This window comes from Argopecten irradians, chromosome 4 (genome assembly GCF_041381155.1).
Source record: "Argopecten irradians isolate NY chromosome 4, Ai_NY, whole genome shotgun sequence".
Classification (NCBI taxonomy): Eukaryota; Metazoa; Mollusca; class Bivalvia; order Pectinida; family Pectinidae; genus Argopecten; species Argopecten irradians.
Genome location: NC_091137.1, coordinates 4,773,425 through 4,792,768, shown reverse-complemented (window position 1 = coordinate 4,792,768; position 19,344 = coordinate 4,773,425). Strand labels below are relative to the sequence as shown.

Genomic DNA, 19,344 nt, shown 5'->3' with positions numbered 1-19,344 from the left:
GTTTACTTGGTGTTTACAATGTAAATATCAATGTTTTACTGTGCCAGGCTTTCACTTGGTGTTTGCCAGGCTCTCACTTGGTGTTTACAATGTACATATCAATGTTTTACTGTGCCAGGCTTTCACTTGGTGTTTACAATGTACATATCAATGTTTTACTGTGCCAGGCTCTCACTTGGTGTTTACAATGTACATATCAATGTTTTACTGTGCCAGGCTCTCACTTGGTGTTTACAATGTACATATCAATGTTTTACTGTGCCAGGCTCTCACTTGGTGTTTACAATGTACATATCAATGTTTTACTGTGCCAGGCTCTCACTTGGTGTTTACAATGTACATATCAATGTTTTACTGTGCCAGGCTCTCACTTGGTGTTTACAATGTACATATCAATGTTTTACTGTGCCAGGCTCTCACTTGGTGTTTACAATGTACATATCAATGTTTTACTGTGCCAGGCTTTCACTTGGTGTTTACAATGTACATATCAATGTTTTACTGTGCCAGGCTTTCACTTGGTGTTTACAATGTACATATCAATGTTTTACTGTGCCAGGCTCTCACTTGGTGTTTACAATGTACATATCAATGTTTTACTGTGCCAGGCTCTCACTTGGTGTTTACAATGTACATATCAATGTTTTACTGTGCCAGGCTCTCACTTGGTGTTTACAATGTACATATCAATGTTTTACTGTGCCAGGCTCTCACTTGGTGTTTACAATGTACATATCAATGTTTTACTGTGCCAGGCTCTCACTTGGTGTTTACAATGTACATATCAATGTTTTACTGTGCCAGGCTCTCACTTGGTGTTTACAATGTACATATCAATGTTTTACTGTGCCAGGCTCTCACTTGGTGTTTACAATGTACATATCAATGTTTTACTGTGCCAGGCTCTCACTTGGTGTTTACAATGTACATATCAATGTTTTACTGTGCCAGGCTCTCACTTGGTGTTTACAATGTACATATCAATGTTTTACTGTGCCAGGCTCTCACTTGGTGTTTACAATGTACATATCAATGTTTTACTGTGCCGGGCTTTCACTTGTTGTTTACAATGTACATACCAATGTTTTACTGTGCCGGGCTTTCTCTTGGTGTTTACAATGTACATATCAATGTTTTACTGTGCCAGGCTTTCACTTGGTGTTTACAATGTACATATCAATGTTTTACTGTGCCAGGCTTTCACTTGTTGTTTACAATGTACATATTAATGTTTTACTGTGCCAGGCTCTCACTTGGTGTTTACAATGTACATATCAATGTTTTACTGTGCCAGGCTCTCACTTGGTGTTTACAATGTACATATCAATGTTTTACTGTGCCAGGCTTTCACTTGGTGTTTACAATGTACATATCAATGTTTTACTGTGCCAGGCTTTCACTTGGTGTTTACAATGTACATATCAATGTTTTACTGTGCCAGGCTCTCACTTGGTGTTTACAATGTACATATCAATGTTTTACTGTGCCAGGCTCTCACTTGGTGTTTACAATGTACATATCAATGTTTTACTGTGCCAGGCTCTCACTTGGTGTTTACAATGTACATATCAATGTTTTACTGTGCCAGGCTCTCACTTGGTGTTTACAATGTACATATCAATGTTTTACTGTGCCAGGCTCTCACTTGGTGTTTACAATGTACATATCAATGTTTTACTGTGCCAGGCTCTCACTTGTTGTTTACAATGTACATATCAATGTTTTACTGTGCCGGGCTTTCTCTTGGTGTTTACAATGTACATATCAATGTTTTACTGTGCCAGGCTTTCACTTGGTGTTAACAATGTACATATCAATGTTTTACTGTGCCAGGCTTTCACTTGGTGTTTACAATGTACATATCAATGTTTTACTGTGCCAGGCTCTCACTTGGTGTTTACAATGTACATATCAATGTTTTACTGTGCCAGGCTTTCACTTGGTGTTTACAATGTACATATCAATGTTTTACTGTGCCAGGCTTTCACTTGGTGTTTACAATGTACATATCAATGTTTTACTGTGCCAGGCTTTCACTTGGTGTTTACAATGTACATATCAATGTTTTACTGTGCCAGGCTCTCACTTGGTGTTTACAATGTACATATCAATGTTTTTACTGTGCCAGGCTCTTACTTGGTGTTTACAATGTACATATCAATGTTTTACTGTGCCAGGCTCTCACTTGGTGTTTACAATGTACATATCAATGTTTTACTGTGCCAGGCTTTCTCTTGGTGTTTACAATGTACATATCAATGTTTTACTGTGCCAGGCTCTCACTTGGTGTTTACAATGTACATATCAATGTTTTACTGTGCCAGGCTTTCACTTGGTGTTTACAATGTAACATATCAATGTTTTACTGTGCCAGGCTCTCACTTGGTGTTTACAATGTACATATCAATGTTTTACTGTGCCAGGCTCTCACTTGGTGTTTACAATGTACACATCCATGTTTTACTGTGCCAGGCTCTCACTTGGTGTTTACAATGTACATATCAATGTTTAAATGTGCCAGGCTCTCACTTGGTGTTTACAATGTACATATCAATGTTTTACTGTGCCGGGCTTTCTCTTGGTGTTTACAATGTACATATCAATGTTTTACTGTGCCAGGCTCTCACTTGGTGTTTACAATGTACATATCAATGTTTTACTGTGCCAGGCTCTCACTTGGTGTTTACAATGTACATATCAATGTTTTACTGTGCCAGGCTTTCTCTTGGTGTTTACAATGTACATATCAATGTTTTACTGTGCCAGGCTCTCACTTGTTGTTTACAATGTACATATCAATGTTTTACTGTGCCAGGCTTTCTCTTGGTGTGTACAATGTACATATCAATGTTTTACTGTGCCAGGCTTTCTCTTGGTGTTTACAATGTACATATCAATGTTTTACTGTGCCAGGCTTTCACTAACGTGCTCATACTGGGACGTCTGATTAAAGTTTGGAAATCATCACCTGATCAGTTTGATAAACTATTTCTATGTTGTTGTTTTTCAATAAATTTAAATAATTTTATTTAAAATTGCTATGAAGATGATAATCATATGTAGGGTGATTGATTTGTGTAGTGGTTAAATAAAAATATACAGCACCACAATATTGACAATTAATGAATTAATGCATGTAATTTAATAATACCAATAGTTATTATGCAATAATTCAATTTTACTTGTTACGAGCATTTTCATTGGCTTAAAAATTTACTTTATCAGCCCATAAAGGAAAAAATGGCGTCGCCGTTTGTAACGTCGCTTCTGATTGGCTGAGATGACGGCGTAATAATTTCATAGACAAAAGAGTCCCAAAATAAATTTTAAATGTTGAAGAGATTATCTTTAGTAAATTGAATTATAAGGATTAATTTTAATAGATTTTTTATGTTATGGAGATATAACACAAAAATCTGAGTGTACTCTCATCATAAACCGCTTCGCGGTTTATTTAGAGTACACTCAGATTTTTGTGTTATATCTCCATAACATAAAAAATCTATTCAAGTTAATCCTTAATTTGATAAGAACCGTGATATATTGTCTTTATTGAATCACAATTAGTTAACGAAGATCTGAAATCAATGAGGGCACCATACCATTATCAATTATACACTACGAGTATATATTATCAAGTCATCAATTTTTTTGTTATCAATTAATTAGATTTTATATCATCAATTTAAAAGATATTTTCTGTACAATAGACAATGGCAGAACAAAAGTTGGAATCATAGAGATAAATAACCTATATAAATGTATATATACTGTAGGTAAGCTAAATATCAATAATAAAAACACATTCCGCCAATATTCTTTTAGGTTTTAAAACCATCACAAAATTTATATCATAATATTAGATCATTCCAAACACAAGGTCTGAATACCTTCCAAAATAAAGCATCTATTTTTTTTTGTAAGAAATTTTACAGAAACCTCATATGAATAAATAAATAAATAATGCATATTTTGTACAATATACATAATTATTCATTTAAGACGAAACAAGTCTGTTTAAAACTCCATTCCAGCACGCATGTTCAAGCCTTTCGCAGATAGTAACAATCGATAGATAAATGATAAATGAAAGACGTTTGTTGATTGGGATATTTCTAAATATCGATACATAATTCATTTCCCAGTGATAAATGATATTCATAACAGTGAAAGATGAAATAATAATTGTAATTCAATTGTAGGGCGAACACAATACATCGTAAATATTTGCATTTATTTCAATGACGTCAGATCCTTTGATGAGATGTCTTTCGTATAATGGATGACAGTTAAATTAAATAACATTGACTGAATGAGAACACGTGAAAACATGTAATCTCTTAGGAACTGATCTATGTTTATGTAGAAGCGTACCAATATCTAATCGAAAAAAAGATATTGCCTAACCATTCCTGGATTGTCATTATATACAGTCGTACAATAAACACATCCAGTGACCAATTATTTCTGTTCTTCCTTTACAGGTGTTGTAAGTGAATTGTGGTACCTATAAAACAAAGGGTCGAGACATAAGTACAACAATGCAGTGTCCAAAATGATATTGTTTGTCTAGTCAAAATAACAAAAATGATAATAGAATTGAAAAATCGTGAATGTGCAATTGATACAGATTCAAATACTTTAATGAACTGTTAACGTTCAGTTACTACGTTAACAAGTTCAAAAGGATATAAAACAAATAGCAGAATGTATTTCAAAATATTACGAAATTCGAAAACCATCTTAATCTTAAATGACTGTAAGCATGTACACATTTAAAATTCAATAAAAATATTGAATAACAGTTACATCATGTACTAATTTAAAATGCCATATGAATACGAAAATATTCAAATTTGTTTATAATGCATTTCTTTCTTTCATCATCTAAACTGACATTACCTGCACTTTCACAAATTCATTAAAAACCTGATACACTTACTTAAGTTAAATCAGCAAATGAATATCCGAATACTATGAATGTATTGACGTTAGATACTTACGCATATATACGGCTTAGCTGGAGTGAGCCTACTACACCCACAAACAAGTTTACTAAGCACAGGTTGATGTTCCTAGGTACGATAATTAAAGAATATCTTGCCCAAATGAAACCTGAAAAATAAAGCATTGTTTAAAAAACCTCCTACTTCCATTTTTTGCGTTGTTTTCATGAAGATTAAGTGATCAGTTTTTGTCTCGACTTAACATAAAATATATTTCAGATTAATGTAGAGTACAATTAGAGAAGATTTGAAATGGTGTATTAGTTATTTCATAATCACATATTGTGTTCAATTAAGTATTCCGTGTAGATATATAACAATTGGTTATATGTTGATGTACCAGCAATGATAACATGATAATATATCATTATTGTGATTATTTTATACCTACATACCACTCAGTAATGCCGTAGACTGTAGTATACTGATTATTTTATACCTACTTACCACTCAGTAATGCCGTAGACTGTAGTATACTGATTATTTTATACCTACTTACCACTCAGTAATACCGTAGACTGTAGTATAATGATTATTTTATACCTACTTACCACACAGTTATGCCGTAAACTGTAGTATACTGATTATTTTATACCTATTTACCACTCAGTAATGCCGTAGACTATAGTATACTGATTATTTTATACCTACTTACCACATAGTAATGCCGTAAAATGTAGTATACTGATTATTTTTTACCTACTTACCACTCAGTAATTCCGTAGACTGTAGTATACTGATTATTTTATACCTACTTACCACTCAGCAATGCCACAGACTGTAGTATACTGATTATTGTATACCTACTTACCACTCAGTAATGCCGTAGACTGTAGTATACTGATTATTTTATACCTACTTACCACTCAGTAATGCCGTAGACTATAGTATACTGATTATTTTATACCTACTTACCACTCAGTAATGCCGTAGACTGTAGTATACTGATTATTTTATACCTACTTACCACACAGTAATGCCGTAAAATGTAGTATACTGATTATTTTATACCTACTTACCACTCAGTAATGCCGTAGACTATAGTATACTGATTATTTTATACTGACTTACCTCTCAGTAATGCCGTAGACTGCAGTATACTGATTATTTTATACCTACTTACCACTCAGTAATGCTGTAGACTGTAGTATACTGATTATTTTATACCTACTTACCACTCAGTAATGCCGTAGACTGTAGTATACTGATTATTTTATACCTACTTACCACTCAGCAATGCCGTAGATTGTAGTATACTCAGCTTTTCTGCCGGACGAGTCACATCTCCCAGACCAGCTATTACGAGAACCTACAAATTTACCAAACGTGGGATAACATTAGTGAATAAAGCTGACTAGTTAACGACATTTCACATGGTGATCATTTGACATCATAGGGATACTGGGATGTATATTCAGTTGCAATATTATTTCCGCTGAATGAGGATTTTTGTTTCTTGAAAATTTAAAAGTATATATTGCCCGACTAATTATTAATGATACTCCCGTTTAGGGACTTTAGAAATCGTAATGTTTGCAACGTTCAAGAGACGGATACAGCACATTAAACATTAATAGGAAGTTAATGTGTGAAAAAATCTTATTAAACTACGTATGGTTCTTTATTCCCAATTTCACTATAATCAAGTTAGATTTATACCAAACGGCAAAACATCCCAAACTCAGTTATTTACATTTCACCATTTAGTTATACTTATAGGTTAAAATGAGTAAACTTGCCTAGGCTATAATTGGTTGGGTGTGGACCCTGAAGTGATTTATCATTAAAACATACTTGCTGTCTTAAGAAGGTGTTTATTTTGTATGATAGCTATTTCGTTTCAGATACACTAGGAACGGTCAACGAACGACATAATTGGTATATATAGCCATTCGCTATTCAACCTAGATCTTTCCGATCGTGACAAACTGATCACCATCAGATATGTTTTTTTTGTGACCGTAAGTAAATGCGTCAGACAACATTGCCCATTAACATAGATATTTGAGGGATAAATCTGAATATGGCCATAATGCATTTAGGTCCATCGGAATGTCCATATCAAAAGGTATCAAACTAATTTTACTTGATGACGTCAGTTTCTGTAAATGGGTTATGTAAATTTTCTTTTTCTTATTGATGTTTTCGAGTATATTTTCTATGCGCAACTATATATGGATTATCATATTTTAAATTAAATGTATGAATAAATACAATAACGACTGACTATTTATTATTGTTGATTGAAATTAGGCCAAGGACCCAGGTACGTGTGCACCAATAGTCTAAAGGAGGCAACTCACTAGTTACAATGTTCTTTAACATTATTTTTGATACCTTTAAAATATATTTTGTTTTATTGTCATCAAGATGAACATAATCATCGAGGACAATTGATGTTATTTTCAAATATCATTATAAAAAGATATTTTCTTTTTTTCTTTACCATTAATGTCCATTAACAACACACATATTTCTTGTGCATGTTATTATACCCTAGTACAGTTTGTAGGAACACAGTTTCAAGTTGAACACTGAGGATACCTAAAGTATTTTAGCAAAATAATGCACAATGATTTCGTGCAATTCGTGTTATGATAAATCTATTCAAACAACTATATATTTTTTTCGATCATACTTGTATGTATCGACATGCTTAGGTACCACTTCATGATGTCTGTACCTTGTATTTACCTACTATTTACGCATAGCGCATAATCTAAACAGTCACCGTTGTTCAGACAGACACATAGGGTATGTGTGTACATAATTTATGATATGTATTTGAGGAATAACATCGTGATCACAAAACATTGCCCTACTAAGATCACAGACAATACGTAGATGACCTATCTAGCTATGTTGTCAATGTCGGAAGGTAGATAACTCCCCTATAATTAAGAAATTAAAAAGGTTTAAAGATAACATTTAAAGTAAGTGACTTAATATTCATACTTACCCATTTAAAACATGGCGCCCAAAAGAATATAGTTTTTGGACCTACAACAGATATGAAACAACACAAAAAGAAAGATCTCAACAAGCAATTCATTTCAAAAGGAATAAAATACTTTTAAGAAACATACGAAATGATTTACTAGAGAATTTCCATAACGTCATTTTGATGTACTTGGAATTCTTGAATTTGCTCACTAAGAGAACCAAAGACATGCTTACGGACACTTTGATAAATGGTTATAACGCACGCTACATAAGGAAGCTACATGTAATCTACAACACTAACTCTGTTGTGGATAAAATCAAAATAATAGAGCTGATCAATTATAGTAAATGTACGGTTGTATAGAACACACCTACAACAATTAAGCAAACACCAAATGTGTAATTTTTTATACCAATTTTCCCTACTCACAATGTCCATACACTGATTCTTTCCATGTTACACAGCTCTAGGAGGTGTTCATTACTGTGAATTGTTTATAGATATATATGGGTCAAAGAAGAAATATCAACAGGATTTTTCCAAATGACAACGGGATCCCATCAAACGTCTGTAGGATACGAATTACTTCAAATGGTAAATATGAGATCAAGAAGTAATTCCAACCGTGTGGACAAAATAAATGTCAAATTCGAGGCGATCTGCCCTTTTATCAAGACACACAAAACGAACACGATTATATAATAGGATACGAACAGTAATACGGGATGATGATAGTAAACGTTTACTATAAAACAATTACGACTGACTTATTACGTGAGCGCTTTCGCCCCATTCACGTTATAAGTCAGTCGTTGATTGTTTTTATTTCTTATAGATTTCGTCCGTAAGGATTTGTCTTCATTTTTTATTATATATATAATACCAGGGTGCACACTTTTACCTGTCTGAATGGTGACTGTTTGTATGGAGGCACAGTCATGTTAAACCTATAAATCTAGATATACCTAGCTCTACAAATGATTAATGAAAACATATTTTGTGTGCCTAGATATAAAATTTTAGATTTACTTGAACACAAAAATGTAAGTTGATAAAAAGTATGTATGTAACGGGGCTAACATTAGGCATTATTATTGATATGAAGCTTATAAATCTGGGCAAAATATGCGAAAAATGTACATTTTAATATAAACAAGTCCACAAGATTCGTAACATGTTTTTTTTCGCCAAATAACCATGCCATGATATTCACTAGTATATAATGGCGGTACAAAGATTAGACTTTACAGAAATACACACATCGATTTCTTTTTGGCATTGTCAGGCAAATGGTGGTTATAAATCATATCACACGCAACTATGGCGCTCCAATTGATACCGATGTACATATTCAATGTCATATTGTCATCTGAGCGTACCAATCGGCATGATTTGCCCCACAAACTGTGGTTGAAAACGTCTTTCTTTTCTCAAAACTAGGGCATCGTTATTTGGTGACAGAAGAAATATGTTCCGAACGCGGTGAACTTGGCATACTGAAATGTGTTTCATGCACATATTTTGCTTTAATTTACCTTATCTTTTTTTTAATAAACCAAGAGTAAACATATACCCTGTTAATTGTTTTAAAGCTTTTTCCATCGAATAGAAATTCAACGTGCCACTCAAATAATTTCATTCTTGTCTGTTTCGCCAAATTTCAATTTATGTTTCAAGAAACTGGTATGTATTTCATTTTATTTTTAGTCAAAATGTTCCTTGATAATGTAATATTCAAATACATTTTAATTATGTAAGAAATAAGACCAAAACTGTTGTTGAATGCTGATAGTATAACCAACACTAGGACATTTCAATCTCCCTTATCTAAATCTAAAAATGTAATACATTTTTGTATGTAGACTTATCAGTGTAATTCACCATAGACTTTGTTTTGTATACGTCATCAGATCATATTGTATTGTTAAACGATTTATTTACTGATGTCAAATTCATATGGACATTTAATTAAGAAACCTGCTTTACTGGTTTCCTTTTCAAATTGAAAGTCATGGTGTTGGACCAGATATAACAAACAAGGATTTCTAGGTTCATATCGGGGTGAATACTGTTACGTCAACAACACACGTACAAATGTATGTAGTACAGCAAAACGCAAAATGACTCATCAACCCCATAAACCAGGGCTAGCCCTACTAACACGACAGGTGTCAACCCTAGATTTCCATAAAATATCTTCTTTCACAATTACTGATTTTGATTATTTAATGACAAAAAAACGTCATAGTCATGGAAAATAATAACATGAGGGTTATGCTGGTGGAATATGAAGTTGACAAGTCCTGCACCATTAGACTCTGATAAGGGAATTAAAGTGGGTCATCGTTTTACAGGTGGATAAGACATGACGATCGAATTCAGCATATTTGTCTTATAAGCAGCAATGCAGTATATATCCCTCCCTTTAACTACCTGCAGGGTGGTTCCACTGTGTCGCATAACGCTCCGGAACGTATCCATCCGCCACAGTGACTACTGTCCGGTAGATCCTGGAGAGAACCCTCATTGGACAGTGAGACTAGCGTTCCTTAGTTTGGACTACATTACCTGTGTCACTAACTAGTAGATGTCTAAGATAATACCTCGCTGGTACTTCATGCACAGTACTAGCTTCCGTCCCATAATGCTTTGCAAATATTTGTCGTATTCGCGTTCTCTTAAATGTTTACATATACAGAATATATCAATTCATTAAAATAAATAATCATATATTGCAAAAATTATGTTATTTCTATTACTTACATTTTCATCATACACAGTGAAAATGACCTTGCATTCTCGAACATGTAACGCAAGCATACAAAAACATAGAATAAGGATAAGGAGACAAATTTGATATTTCTATTGCACTATGATGATATCTAGACGAACTCTGGCGACTGACAGCCATTTACTGGTATGATTATGGATAATGATACATATCAGGCTCTGTTTAAATGCCACTTTCACATAAAGGAAATAAATACATGTTGTTGCATTATTCTCACTATCTTTAAGAATTATGATATCATCGACAGAAAACGGACGGATATTCTTTTTCATAGACGCTTCTATGAAAAAGAATGTCCGTCCGTTTTTGTCTATGACTTCATAACCACAAAATATATTGAGAACAGTGCTTATAATTTCATTCAGATAACTCAATCAGGTACTTATAGGGATTAATGTCCGTGATTTTACTTACTTTTACAATAAAACAAATTGAGTTGTGGCTAATTGATATCTTATCGAATAATTTAGTTTGGCCAATGACTGTGCCGTTTCTGCCCCACAGAAACGTTCTGTATCATAATACTAGTTATTTTGGTCTATGGAAAAATAACCTCAAAGATTTAACCAATAGGAATGCGTGTAACATATGGAATTAAATCCTATAAACATAACTTTAACACTGTTGTAGTTTAAAATTATTACGATACATTGAAAATAAGCCATATTTAGTCTGTATTTGAACAACCATCGGTATTAATACATTTATTCATTATTTCGAAATGCAGTACCTTGCGAAAACAGTCACCTCATAATATTTGCTTTCGGTGAGATTTTTGATGTTATATCGATTGAGGATAAAAAGACAATTTGATGAATGAATGATATCTTTCGTATAGACTATAGTGATGTGTTCTGAGTTTGTTTTACAGATTCCCCGAAAGGCACAGGGAAAGGTCTGAAGATAAAAAGTACGAGTTACTTCCCATTGACTATATATTTACCCTTCATTTGAAAAGCTTACATAGCATAATAGGGTCCTTTTTACGTGTAGATACTATAGCTATCTATTTACTAATATATGTTCATTTTGAACTCACAGTTTTAAAATTGACATACAAAAAACATATCATTATGTATAAAAAAGATATTGAAATATTTTCGTTATTTTATGTGTGGTCGAAATACATCCCATTATCTCACTCACCAGATTACGGACCTTCCTTTGTTCACCCTCGTGCTATTATGTAACATAATATCGCTGTATGAGCCGTTTTCGAATCGACATTGGCTTAAGTACAAGTATACGCGTGTATTTACATAAATGTAGCACTGAGCTGATTTCAATCGTCAGTTATGGAAGGGTGAATATCAATTAGACATTGGCAAATTCAGTATGGCAAGCGTTCATTAAATTGGCATTTGACATTTATCATCATTGGTTAAATGTCCAGCTCAATGCTTTATTTACATTTGATAATCACATAAAAAGTGATTTTGTACCTGACATGAACAACCATACCACGTCACGCACGGAACTGCCATTTGAACAGCTTTGTCCTCAGAACATTTTATTAAGAAAAGACATTTAATATAAAAAAGATCACATAGTGCATATTACATTGTGAAGGGAAACAACTTCAACAAATACTTATGTATTTATTTAAACATTTTATCTATTTTTACTCAGCAAAATCTGTGGTTTAGTAGTAAAATTTGGATTGTTAAATTAATAAATATTTAAGTCAACTTTAATTTGATTGAATTTAATTATCCTTTATCTTTTCCAAACATTAATACTCAAAAGATATATATATAATTAGTTATGTTAGAGCTATTATATAGATTAAAGTAAACAAATATATGTAACGTTTTCAGTGGTATAAATCTTTACGAAATATTGAATTGTAGTATTGTTCAATTTATAAATAAAATATATACGCAAAAGCTTATTCAATTATTTACAACACACTATAATTGTTTTGAAGCTTAAATTAAGTTAGAGTATCAAAGGGATCTAAAAATCCCCGTATCAAAGCCGATGGTATTTCAAGCATTAAACAAAGCCAACTGTGTTTGGTAAAGTTACATGTTGCAATGAAAATATCCTTGCACCTGTATATGATCATGTATATCTTGTACAAAAGAAGTCATACAGTAAATGGCATTTGTCTTTCTGTCTACTTTGTTTATTCATAACCAATTATTGTACCCCAACTACTGTGTCGTGTGTTACTGAGGAGGCCTAAAATATTTTATCTGGTATTCCATACATTGTATTTTGAATCATTATTAGAAATTTTAGATATCAAAATTAAGCTTGACCGTGCAGTTTCATATAACCGCCATTTCAAGTGACAATATACTAAACTTTCTACCCAAAGTTAGGTTAAATCGTTAAGATATTTTCGTATATGTTGTAAAAATAAACTTTATCAAAAATGTTTATATTGTGTATATAAACATCGAATGAATAAATCCCAAAAACAAATAATAGATTTCTAAGTTTTAGCATTTGCTTTGCTTCATTGAAAATTTCATCTCTCTGGTTTTTAAATGTGCTCCAAAATCAGAATAAATAATTCTACATTCTACATAACTGCTTGTTATGTAAAATGCTATGACATAGAAGAAATTACAAGTAATCGTTATAGAGATGACTTTGGTAACACCGCTGATCTATGAGAATGCTGGGGCTCGCCCTCTGTTTCTTGGTTTTCTTTGGGAAATCTTTTATCCAATAATGAACTTGTTTTTGCAAAATGTTCTGTCATCAGTTTTTCAATGTTATCGACTCGTTTTTCTAAACGTTTATATTGTTCTTCAAGAACTGCACCTAATGGGTGGATGTCACGTGACTTAAAATCACTTTCATACAGAAGCTTTATTTCTTCCTTTGTCATGATTAAGTACCATCTTTCCTCTATAGAATTAGTATAATCGTCCGCTATTTTGCAATACCGAATATTCGCTTTTCCAAAGTATTTTGGGAACTTTTGTAGCAGATTCTCCACGTTTATCCCTATCTTAATTGAATCAACGCGCCACAAAACCTGCTGATTGTTCAAAATATTTGAATAGGAATCGTTCATCATGGCTATCAATAGATTCAGCAGAACAATGGTTGAAAATATGATGTAAACAACGTACATGATTTTCAGGAATGTTGATGTTCTTCCTGTGTTGAGCAGAGCTTCATCTAAATGATCCGTGAAGATATCTGCCATACCGACCATTGTGTTAAATACCACGAACATGGTATCAAACGGGTAGGTGTATAAATCAGTGATGTCTGCAGATACTTGGAACAGGGCATGGAAGGAAAAGCTAAACGCTAGCAACACAAACAGGAAAACAAACATAAACCGTAGCACATCTCTTGTCAACATGCTCAGAAGCATCTTCCAGAAGTAATGCACCTGTTTGAACCCTCGTGTAAACGAAATCGAATACAGCCAGCCGATGCAGAGACATACAGACAATACATAATCGTGGTAAAGTCTGCGACTGGCAACAAGACTAAGCCATGCAAATGCCAATATTGAAAATGTGAGGTTTACTGCCAGTATGAAGAAAGATTCAGACGAAGAAATCTTCCTTCTACAGACCATGACCATGAGCACAACCATGCCGTTCAGCAGAAATATGACCGGCTCTAGCGGTACGATTATGTATGTAGCCATCAATATTGAATCCATGCTTTGGATGTCTGTACCATTTCTGAGTTCTCTAAACTTTGCCGATATTTCAAGACCGAGGAATGTGAAAGCACTCATGTACGCAACGTGGAGGAGCATCAGAAAAGTATAAGCCCAAGCTATCGTCGATGTATACATCATTTCGATTTTTCGAAAAGGTGGTAAGTTCAGTACTTTTGAAGCACGCTTTGTACAATCGCATGTAACTAGCAATTCGATGAGAGAAACAGAATTCAGAACTCGGGTTTCACCACAGCACCTTCTGTTCGACCCATTGGTCATTGGTGTCAAGTGTGTGATGTCATAGTACACAGTGTTGCTCCTCTCAAAATATGTTATCTCAGGCATAGACAGTATGCGTTTTAGGAATACGTCACATCCTCTCCTGGAAGCATACCCCAGAACAGACAGCATTCCATCGTTTCTGAAGTCGTTGATCAGCGACAAGACTGCCTTACGCTGAACCTGCTGAAACTGATGTCTGTTGTCGCTAGGATACCTTATGTCAGTCATATTGCAACACCATCGAACTGATTCGTGCAAAATGGTATCGACAACATTCATGTAAAGTGATGTATTGTTGGCATCATCTACAATAGCTGTAACTAACCGGTGAAGAACAGTATTGCCATGGTGGTCTTTACGGGCAAGGTCGGCTCCGTAGAAGATTAATCGCGTCACACAGTCTGAAAATCCGGCAGATGCAGCAAGATGTAGCACAGTTTCTCCTCTATTGTTCGGATGGTTGATGTCTGCGTCTCTCTGCATACTCTCGTATATATCCAGGGCAGTGTGTAATGCCTCCTCACATCCCGGTCGCACGGCTTCGTGCAGTGGTGTGTTGCCGTCAACATCCGTATCTTTAAATCGTACAAATCGAAATTCCCATAAGACGTCCGGACTTGCAAATTTTCCTGCTAAGTGTAACGCGTTGTTTCCAGCGTCGTCCGTACAGTTAACGCTTACCCAGTCGTGAATTTTGATAGTGTGTGACAGAACTGCTCGGGCGATGCTTGGATTAGAATTACTTGAATAGCCAACCACGTGTAACGCTGTCTCTCCAAATGCATTTCTGATGTTCGACCTAGCATTCATTTCCATTAAAGCAAGTACCGCCTCTTCATTTCCCTTCATACAGGCTATATGCAGAGCTGTTTCCTTCTTACTGTTTTGCTTATTTATATTGACCCTATTGCCGATCTCCCGTATGACCGCGTCCCGGTTGTACATGGCGGCATAGTGGAGACATGTATTCTCATCATAATCACCCTCTTCTGGGTCAAACTTCATCTTTAGTAGTGTTTTGATTTTCTGGACGCGGCCTAGGCGTGTAGCTACGCTAATTGGTGGAATGCCTGAGAATCCCGCCTTCTGTTTAGCGGCGCCGTAGTGTTTTGATAAGACGTAGAGAACATCATTTGCTTCCTGCTGTATCGCACAGTCCCAACAGTCCTCCCCGATATCGTTGTTGTGAAACATGTCGCCCCCCTTCATGAGAAGGATGTTAACGATGTCGGCGTGTCCTTTCAGAGACGCTAGATTTATAGCCATGTCGCCCTTCTCGTCCTGCCTGTTGATATCCGCTCCGTATCTGAGAAGTGTCTTCACTACTTTGATGTGTCCCTCCTTGGCAGCATGGTGTAAAGCACATTCCCCACCACGTATCACGATGTTTACATCAGCACCATGAGTCAGTAGTAGTTTTACTATTCTGTTGTTCCCTATGGCTGATGCAAGAACCAGTGGCGCCACTAACCCCATAGAGCGGATATGATTTGGGCTGACCTTACCCTTTTTCAGTAATATTTTGACTGTATTGGATTGTTCGTATCTTACAGCCCAATGGAGAGCTGTTGACTTCTTGTCGTTCTCGATGTTGGCGTCTGCGTTGTTGTCCAACAGTACAGACACAGTGGTGACGTGTCCCCATCTCGCCGCCCACAGAACTGCCGAGTCGTTCTTACTATTCAAGAGATTGACATCTATCCCCGTACTAAGGTAGAGCAGAACCAACTCTGTAAAACCATTAAATGCTGCTAGGTGATAACAGGAAAATGACCTTGACCTCTGAGTTGGAATATCCTTTACCATTTCCTCTTTTATCATTCGGTGTTGTTCTGCTTTCGATTTTTTCTTCAGGATCAATTTCGCTAACTCAATGGCGTTGCATTCTGTTATCTGATGCAGAGCCGTGCAAGTTGATCCTGGGAATGAAAATGTTTGACTTGCCAGAACTGCACCCGCTTTCTCGATAAGTACTTTGGCGACATCGAACCTCTTATGATGTAGCGCAAAATGCAGAATGTTCATGTCCTTCAATTCCCCAACGGAGGTGACGCATTGCAGCAGACTGAGATCGACCTTTTTAATTAAATCTTCAATATCCGACAGCTTTCCTTTCTCAATTTTAAAAAACATATCTAGAGCACGAGTGTTTTCTTGTGGAGATGACTGAGTGACGTCATATGTAGTTATAATTGGGTCTTCGTCATCCTCGTCCTCATCGATATCGTCGATTGGTTTTTGTTTTGCTCTCTTCTGTAAGATAATAAACGAGAATTTGTAAGCGGAAGAATCATAGCCATCATACTTCTGTACAATGAGCACGGCGAACAAATATAGATTTTAATGTTAATCCCGCATTAATATCAATGTAGAAATTGTTCAAGCGTACATAATTTAACCACCTGCGTTGCAAAGAACACTTATCATTTATCCTTTATTTAACTAATTATTTTTGCACTAGCAAATTGAATAATCTTAATATGTTAAATCACTCTGTAATTGATAAACCTGGTATATAAAGCCGATTGCAATCATTCATTAAATGTAATTACCAAACGAGATTCTCGGAGACTGACGTAATCCCCATCAGCAGACACCTCTCTAGCCTCGCCCTGGTATAGAGACTGGCGCCTGGGCCGTCTGCGCATGCACTCCGGAAGGTCATCCATATTGTTCTAAATTAAATAATTCTAAAAAAATAATGCTCGGTTAGATAGCCATGTCGCATACTATGACTCGTAAGTTTATTTCACATTTGGGACAATGATTGCAAGCTCAGTTTACGAGAGAATAAATGTAATCGTGCCTCGTAAAAAATGAAACTATACAGAAATGAATACAATGATTAAGCATATATCTGTTACGATATGTTCCATCCGAATGGACCTCGTATAAAACTACAATAATATTTTGTGTTGATTTTGAAAGCCAGACATCAGATAGTAAGGTATGTCATTGAGAGTAGCCTTCTCAATGGACAGTGTTTAAAGGAACAATATACTAAATGAAAACATGACCTTCGAAATGGCCCCTATGGATAGAAGATTAAGCCCAGGATATTATTTTGACCAAGCCACTAATTGACTTGTTGATTATGAATTTCAAAAGTAAATATGTTTTCTGATAGGTAGTTATTGACCTGAAGGATCCCCAACCACCACCCCTCTTTTTTATCTATTGTTATATGAGAACGTATTTAGTTTGTTGTTCTCTTTAGATGGTTCTTCGTTCAGAGCTAGGATATATTACCGGTATTAAAGTAATCTGAATACAATACATTTCCAAAATCGGGCACTAAAACGATAAGATGGCAGCATATGACATTACCAAATTTTCTTTAAACAAATGGTTGAAGGGTGTCGGACAACTGAGCGGTTCTTGCATACCAACGTGTACTGTTGTAAGTTTCGTAACAGTATCATTGTGTTCCTTTAGTAGGTTCGTACTATGGCCAGTTATACAAGTACTGATCTGCTGATTCTGTGATGGGTCACGCTATACCAGCAGGACCGAACCGGGACAAGTGGTTCGTTTCTTGATGCATACCAGTTTTAATAACGATTTATATTCGTTGAATTTGATTTATTATGTTTTCGTGTGCGTTTTAAAACGGTTTTGTATTATATCTGTATTTGTTATTAAGATAGACCATAGCTAGCTTTATGATTCATTGGACGGTGCCGAATCAATCTAGTACAGCTGGTATTTTTATAAGGAACGTGCGATTAGTTTTATAGTCAACAGCCAATGAACGGACAAGTGGACGATTGCAACGTAAACTGACTAATACTAATAGGCCATGGGCTAGGAGGGTCCCACATGCACCCCCCCCCCCCCCCCAAACCTCCGAACCAATATTTTTCTGAACCCTTATGACCCACTGATCACAAATCAAAATGTTAACATTGCATAAGTTGGGATGAACTTCCGGTTATGACGTCATCAAGATGGCCGCTATCTCGAATTTCACTAAAAATTGAAAAATAGTCATAACATTAACATTTTTCAACCGAAGTAGACAAATGAGGTATCAAAATGACCACAATAGAACAACAAATACATATCAGGACCAAAAAAACCCAATATATGTAGTGATTTCTACGCAGGAAATTAAAAAATCGGATTTAAAGCTCAAAAATGGTGATTTTTCAGCAAATTTTTCATATTTTGTTTGACGCAGCAAAAATGTTTCCCAACAGCAATCTATTATTTCTAATAGGTTTTTTGACCACTTATCAATCAGTGTAAGCAACGAAAACAACCAAAACCAATGTTAACATCGTGTAAGTTCCGGTTATGACGTCATCAAGATGGCCACCATCTCGAATTTCACTGAAAAATGAACAATAGTCAAAACATTGACATTTTTCAACTGAAGTAGACAAATGAGGCATCAAAATGACCACAATAGAACAACAAATACATATCAGGACCAAATAATCCAATATATGTAGTGATTTGAACGCAGGAAATGAAAAAAATAATATTTTCAGCTCAAAAATAGTAATTTTCAGCATTTTTTCATATTTGGCTTGACGCAGCAAAATTGTTTCCCAACAACAAATTATTATTCACAATCAGTTATTTGACCTCTTATCAATCGGTTAAAACAACAACAACAAAAATATATAGAAATGCAAAAGAAAATTTTTATACCATCATTTGGTTTAGAAAACATCAC

At 35.0% G+C, this 19,344-nt stretch overlaps 2 protein-coding genes across 2 annotated transcripts; both read right to left on the bottom strand.

Annotated features, from left to right (window-relative positions):
• Nucleotides 1-4,196: 4,196 nt before the first annotated feature.
• Nucleotides 4,197-10,602, bottom strand: LOC138320417 (mitochondrial pyruvate carrier 2-like). The gene is made up of 5 exons (XM_069263375.1): nt 10,384-10,602; nt 7,966-8,006; nt 6,234-6,315; nt 5,004-5,115; nt 4,197-4,507 (listed from the first exon to the last, which is right to left on the bottom strand). The coding sequence occupies exons 1-5, from the start codon at nt 10,475-10,477 to the stop codon at nt 4,462-4,464; spliced, it is 375 nt and encodes a 124-aa protein (XP_069119476.1). The 5' UTR covers nt 10,478-10,602; the 3' UTR covers nt 4,197-4,461.
• A 1,917-nt stretch (nt 10,603-12,519) lies between these two features.
• On the bottom strand, nt 12,520-17,476 carry LOC138320416 (uncharacterized). Its single transcript, XM_069263374.1, has 2 exons — nt 17,216-17,476; nt 12,520-16,916 (listed from the first exon to the last, which is right to left on the bottom strand). The coding sequence occupies exons 1-2, from the start codon at nt 17,330-17,332 to the stop codon at nt 13,329-13,331; spliced, it is 3,705 nt and encodes a 1,234-aa protein (XP_069119475.1). The 5' UTR covers nt 17,333-17,476; the 3' UTR covers nt 12,520-13,328.
• Nucleotides 17,477-19,344: the final 1,868 nt, after the last annotated feature.